A 7443-nucleotide genomic window follows, 5' to 3' on the forward strand; every position below is an offset into this window, starting at 1 on the left:
GTATCTTTAAAGTTTGGTTGTAGAGTTATAATTGTAAATCCTTGTTGTACTCCGATTAGAATTGAGTAAAACCTACAAATGTCCTTCCTTATTTCTTTCTTTCCATCTTCCTTGTCACAGCTGATTGCAGTTAATCTAACAAAAGTCATGACGGATAAGCTGCTCTACTCCAATATATTCTCAAAATTGGCGTGATTACCATGAGGATTTTTGGTTATTTAACATGCACAAAATACACACGATTTTAATAAGTATAAAAATATATACTCATCATTAACGACTTTATAAATGTATTTTGGAGGAATATAGAAACTTGTGCCCCCATCTTTTTTCTTGCAAATTTATCATAAAACTTTACGATTTAGTGTTTAACAATTACGTAGAAATTCAGGCAACGATAAAAGAAGAATATTGCGTAAAGAGATTTAAATATTGCTTTTTTTCGAGGATTTTTTTAATTGTTTACTCAATATTTCTCCATTCTTCCATATAATATTTATCTTTAACTTAATTGTGTCTAATATGTTACTTCTGAAATAAATACATTTGTTCTTTTCTTTACCTATGCTATGTATATGAAAAATAAATTTAATTTAATGGTAGTTAAATTTTTTCCCAACAGATTCACATTTTTTGAAAGGAATAATTTGATTAGAAAAGTTTATGGTATACATTCAAATACAGCATAAATATTTGCCTTTGTTTAAATTTCTGTATAGCATTCTCATAGTTTGAATGAGTCAAAAAATGTATTTTCATATGACAATGTACAACTATTTGTATAACTAATATATTATACATAGTTTTGAGATACTAAAATATCTTAATTAACTAGTATGCTCTATTATAAATTTAAAAAAAAAATGCTTCTAATAATTTTATTTCAATTTAAAAAAAAAACAAAAAAAAAAAACACCTGAGATTGATACTTACTTACTAGAGGTGTGTGAAAACTAATAATTCACAAGTCTGAGTCAAGTCAAAACTTAAGTCTCCCCCAATTTTTCATCAATAGAGACAAATAGCAGATCAATTTCAATATGCTTCATAGCAATTGGTAAATATTTTTTGAATCGCGTCTTAATGTATGGAAGGGCTAGTTGGTACATTGAGTAAGTTGGAACTCTTATATTTCAAAACTTACAGAAAACTATATTAGGGTATCATATTATTTAAAAATATATATATATATTTGTTTCAGCTTGATATTATTTACCAGCAGTGTGATGACGTCAATAAATTGCAAGTGTAAGTCAAGTCTTAATAAAGTATGAGTAAACTAAGAAAAATTATTATTTGGAAGGTGATGTGATAGTCTGTAGCTAGGGGCACAATATTAATAAAACGTAGCAAGTGTTCCTTCCTAATTTTTAATAAAATAAAATTAATAGCACCCTCAATGTGGGTAACATACTCATATTTTATCGATGTTAATACAGCAAAGTTTATCAGTATGTATGTATTAATCTTTGAACCAAATGGAGGCATTTTTGATCTAAGACATAATAATGTAGTCGATTTAGATCTAGCAGTGGTTTAGCATATAATAGCGAGCGTTAATACAGAGTGCACTGAATATAGGGCCCTCTTTTGTATATAATAAACATATTTTGAGCAAAAAATAATAATGAATTAGATTATCAATGAAATGTTGCGGGCGGGCGTTTAGAGGTAGTATTGAGGAACATTGTTTCTGTTTCTGTCTTTATTTTTTATTTGTCTTTTTATATCATATTTCATAAGCATTTACAGGATATGTTAAGATTGGAATTAAAGATAAACGCTGCTATGTTAAAATGAATTAAATCTTGATAATTATTTTTGTTAGTGAACGCTCTAGAGATTAATGTACTAATCAGTTGTCTCATCATAAAAATATATAGATATTTCAAAACTATCATTATTATTCTTTCATTTTTGAGGAGAGAACACAAATAAATTGATAAAAGTACTCAATAGTTTGGTGTGAATGGGCTTATGAGAAAAAAGAGACACACTAATGACTTTTTGCAGAGTTATTTTCTATATTAATAAAGCAAAGTTTGTCTCTTTGCCAACGCCTTATTACTCTTGGCTTACAAAAGTGCTACAGGGAAATTTTACACGTCATTAAAATTATTTTTTTATCCTAATTAAGGTTTCAAGTGACATCTTAAGCAATGTTGCTATATATTTGTTTTTTTCATGTGCATTGTTTTGATTTGATCAATATTGGACGAAAAGTGAATTAAAAGGAATCAAAAAGGCTAATGGTTTAGGATCTTCTCAGGCATTATTAGCGTGACCTTGAGAAAATTCTGGAGCATCAGGATGACCAAGGAGAATGGGAAAGGAGTCAAAATGAAGGCTGGAAGCGGAGAAATGGTTTGAAGCGAGATGACACATTTCTCAAGTCCGTTGAGGCAAAATAAAGGAAGATCCAACACCATCAATGTGTCGCTTGGCTGACAAGTTTAACCTGGACAAAATCACCATCAGGAGCAATTCATGATGACCTCGCCCTTAAGAGCTTTGTTAAGATAACAATACATCCCGTTACCGACAGGATGAAGGCCTTAAGACTTGAAACATGCAAAAAAAAAGTCCTTAATTTCTTGAAGAGTCATCCAGGTTTTGAAACGTAGAAGCGACAGATTTAAAGCAACATCACCTGAGGAAGTCCAAGGTACTTTCAGCATAAAGAATCTGGCCCAAACAATCTGATTAGGAGTCGTGGCCTCTGATGGGAAGAAAATCGATCCCTTCTTCTTCAATCCCGATGAGAAAATCGGGGCTTAAGCCTCCTATAAGGTCCTGAGGTGGAAAATCTTGCCCTTGCCTGAAGGCTAAATATCCTGAGACCCAAGACAGTACCCCCAATCAGCATTGACGACACAGAACTTCTACAAGGGCTACTTTGCTGACTTCTGAGACAAGACTGTCTAGTTCTGATATCAGTTCTCTCGACTTAAGTGTGTGGAGTGTCTTAGAGAGTAAGGCTGGAAAGGCATTTCACAGAAATGTGTAGGAGCTCAAGGCTAGAATCAAGAAGCAATGAGCAACTATGTTGTGGGAATATGTGCCAAGTACCGACCTTTTATGGAGGATTTGATAGAGGCTGGATACGACCATATTGAATAATTCTTGCCAAGATTGATTCCTAAAAGTTTTTTCAAAAACATTTTTCATTATGTTTTTCGTATATCAAGTTATTAAGGTTTTGGTTTGGTTCTTGATCGCGGAAAATTTCCCTGTCGTACTTTGTAGTTCCAGATGGTGTTGGAAATTTAGAAGTATACATATACCAAACGTTTCTATCTTAAAATATATAGTTTTACAGGATTATAGGGAATTTAATCACGAGATAGCTCATTGTACTCAATTTACCGTAAAGAATGATCACATTGAAATAAAGAATATTTTAAAGGTATTTTTTAAACAGAATAATTTCGATACATATACTAGTTAATTTCAAATTTTAGTATATGAATTATATTATAGTTTTATTCTGATTTTTATTGTAGTTGAAATGAATCAAAATGTGATAAAAGAAGAGAAAATTCAATTGATAGATAAGATCGATTGAATGATATTGATCTTATCTAATTTGATGTATAAAAATATCTTAACTTTATTCTTAGTTAAGTTTGTTTAAAAATTGTACTATTCCCCCAATATATTTGTAATGTACTGTTAAAACTTTAAATTTTAACTGTCGATAACACAAAACGAAATTCGTACTAATATTGAACTATCATATCAAATACAATTTCTTTATTTAAAAAGATACTAATTATTTAATATTATATAAGTAATGGGCTAAAAATTTATTAGTTCTCTGTACGGTTAAATTTCCTTACATTAAACTTTCTACAAGAGAAAAGGATAAACAAATATGTTTTTCACATTAAACATATATTAGGATAAACGAACTAATATTTTGCAAGTTTTCTCAAATCAAGGATATCAAAGTAAAAGTCAAGTTTCAAATCTTTCAACAATTTATAAATCAACCTCTGCTTCTCAACTCAAACTTACTTTTCTTTCAAATCCAAACATGAAACCTTCATGGTATTTTTGAACACTCTAAGACAAAAAATCTTATTTTAACCATTTAAAGATTAACCTTGTAAAATATTTCAAATAAGTTTTTACGTATCAATGAATAACTGACCAATTTTTCAATGAAACTATATGCTTCATTTTTACAATGACCGTAAATATGATTTTTTTCTATCACTTTATTAAAATAAATAAATATTACTGAAGCTAAATTATTTAATTTTCATTATTAAATAGAAAAAAACAAGTAAAAATTAAATTACACCGTTTAAAGCTTGTGAAAAAAGCAACAACATTATTTGTCAAGAAGTTTGGGCTCATTACGTCATGAATTTGTGATGTAAATTATGTTAATTATCTTATTTTTACCTTTGTAAATTAATTAAAGAATATAATCTGCATGGAATAAATAAATATTGAAAATCATATACCTTATTAAGTTGAGTATTTAATGAATTAAACAAAAAGTTGTTGAAATTTAAAAGAAAAACATCCATTTTGGATTTATATTTTTTTTAAATCTGTAACTCTGAATCAATGCGTTATTATTAATAATAAAAAAATTAGTATGGGGATTTTTTTGGAGCTTATTCATGTTTTAAAAGAACTTTGAAAGAGTTCATAAATGTAACATAGTGATTAAATACTTTTTTTCAACTAGGTATATAAACACCACGTCATAAATTTTTGAAATATCGTAGGATCATAATTTTATGGTACTTTTTTTTAATTTTAAAAATACTTTTCTTTAACAAGAGGTTTGTTGAGAACAACATTCATATGCTTAAGAAAATAACTTTAAAAAGTACATTTTTCTTCTTCCTTACATGAACAATTATCTCTTGTCTTTCAAAAAAACTGTTTATCAAAATGTGAAAACTAAAGGGTCTTAAAAATGATATCGGTAAGATAGTTAAAAAACTAAATTCAACTATGTTCATTAACAAAATCTTTTATTTGAAGACAACTTAATAAGAATTTCTTTAATAGGTATATATTTTGTCTATTTTGTACAAATAAAAATATAAAATTATAATTAAGTATGTTTTTTTTTCCTCCAACGGTTTAAAACTTACTGTTTAATTATTTCATATCTTTCTTTTTTTAATGCATACACGCGGATTTCCTGCAAAAGATTTTTCCTTGTTATCTTTTTTTTTTTTTTTTTTTATTTAACCAAAAGAAATCTTGCATTATGTACGAACAAAAAGCTCTACACATGAACATTTTTGTATTTTTATTTATTTGATAAAACTAATCTGCTAGTTTAAAATGGAATTGTATGCAATATTTAATGTATGTAGGTCAATTGCTGAATTATAAAATAACATATGGTACCATACACATTTGGTGTCCTTATTATGCTATACATATGTACAATTCTATTGTTTTATGGAAGATTGAACTACCCAAATGATGTCTTTTTATTATTAAAAAGTTTCTATTTATTCAGTTATCAGATTTTATCAGTATAAAGAATAATAATATTAAAATATAAATTAAAATCTTATTTGATTTGATAATTTGATATTGAGCGATTTAATTTTTTTTTTTTCATGTATAGACAGTAAAAATAACATTTTTTACTATGGTTATTTAAGATATCATGTAAATTTGAATCAGAATCATTTTTAAATTAATTCTTTTATTAAATTTTATTATTACAAGACAATACCTCAATAAGTCTAGTATAAATCTGTTTAAGGTGTTTCTAATCTCTATCTTACATTAAAAGACATTTCTCTTGTGTGTAACTAATTCATATTTAATCAATTAGAGATCCATGAAGTATTTGTAATCGATGTTGAGTTTTCAAAAAAATCCTTTCGAAATTTATCAGCTTTCATACTCTATATTATTGGTTACGATACGACAACAATCAACTAGAATGAAGGCAAAAAGGCAAAGGGCTGCAGACCTTTCTGGACCCATCACTCTGTAAAGGAGGTCACAATATTCTGAATTGCTCTGTTGAGCTTGTGTGTAATTTCAGGAGGCTCATTAGCAGGAAGACAGGAAGTGGACATAAAAAGATTTTCAGTGAAGACTTCCTTACCCGTTTGGAATTTGAAATTGAAGTCTCAAAACCTCAGCATGAAGGTGTTGACCAAGGACCTCAACGTCAGTCAAAGGATTATCAGGAATACAGTCAAGAAGCTTGGGACTCTTTTTATGTCTGTAGATGGGGTAAGATCATAAGAACTCAGGCTTGGTGCAAAAAAAAAAACCTAACCTATTTCGGGCCTCCAAACTTATGGTCGTCTCCTCATCAGACTGCCTGTCTTCTGGACTATGGAATATGTTACTTCAAATATCGGAATTAAACAAAAAAAAAGCAAGTATTATATCCACATTTAATTATACTACCTTAAATCCATTTTCCCCTTCAAATAATCTTCCTACTACAGTCATTGAATCTGTTTCCAAACTCAAGCACTCATATAAGCCTAAGCTCTTGTCCTCTCTCATCAGTCAAAATAAGAGGTGTATAAAATATGTCCTAAAAACATGAGAGAAGCTTTTTTAGTTGGCAATCTGAAAAAAGTTTTTTTTTTTCAGTCCAATGTAGTGATCATGATTATTTAATTCCTTAAAATTAATATCTTCAAATTGTGCAAATCATACCTTTCAATTGAAAAACACCTTTCCTTTCTTTTCCACGTGATTTAAGTACATTAATCTTGTGACGATAACAGGACGACTGAGAGAAAAAGGATTAACGTGGAGGAATAAGACAAGGGTAGATTTACACTATATTGTCGTACATAATATACTACTCTAAATACATAAAAATGACTGACAATTTATACTATCAATATATGGAAGAGTACTGCATAATACATATATAGAGATAAAACATTAAATAACAATAAGAACAAAAATAAGAGCGGAAGGAGGTAGGAAAAAAGAACCTGCACAGCCTCATCAAAAAATTATTATATATATTGGATGTTCCTAATCCTTCATTCTTAATAGCAAAAAGATTAACTTTAATAAGATAAATGAAATAAGTCTTTTTAATTGAATTGAAGAGTAAAGAATTAATTTCGATTTAGAAAAGTCCAAAGTGAATAATATAACAAATTTTTGATGATTTTTTTGCATATTCAACCTTCGTATTGTAATCTCAATATTCACTTTGGACAAGAAGCATTTGCTTCTAAACATTGTCGTTAATATTTAATTCTAAATCCACCAATGGATTCTTTTGTATATATTATCTTAATAATGAGGACAATTCTTGAGAGAGGTCATAACAAATAAGCCAAACATTGCCGTCCCATAATACACAATTTACAACACACAGTCTATGAATGACAAAATAAAAGTGGATCTACTGCTATAAATATCATACCCTTGATCCAAACATCATTCTTTATATACAACTTCACCAAGGTTAAT

General features: G+C 28.6%; 1 protein-coding gene across 3 annotated transcripts in view; it reads right to left on the reverse strand.

Moving 5' to 3' along the window:
- The window catches only part of LOC121129749 (zwei Ig domain protein zig-8), a 180345-nt gene extending 173495 nt beyond the window's left edge, over positions 1-6850 (reverse strand). Inside the window, exons 1-2 of one of the 3 annotated variants that reach the window (XM_071893380.1) lie at positions 6667-6850; positions 6409-6541 (exon numbers count right to left, since the gene is read on the reverse strand). In XM_071893380.1, the coding sequence (XP_071749481.1) occupies positions 6409-6510 (102 nt within the window). In that variant the 5' untranslated portion in view covers positions 6511-6541; positions 6667-6850. Of the gene's footprint in view, positions 1-6408; positions 6577-6666 lie in introns of all 3 variants that reach the window. The other 2 variants (XM_071893381.1, XM_071893382.1) reach the window with 2 other exon arrangements.
- Between the last annotated feature and the right edge of the window lie 593 nt (positions 6851-7443).

The sequence above is a fragment of the Lepeophtheirus salmonis genome, chromosome 14, assembly GCF_016086655.4.
Source record: "Lepeophtheirus salmonis chromosome 14, UVic_Lsal_1.4, whole genome shotgun sequence".
Classification (NCBI taxonomy): domain Eukaryota; kingdom Metazoa; phylum Arthropoda; class Copepoda; order Siphonostomatoida; family Caligidae; genus Lepeophtheirus; species Lepeophtheirus salmonis.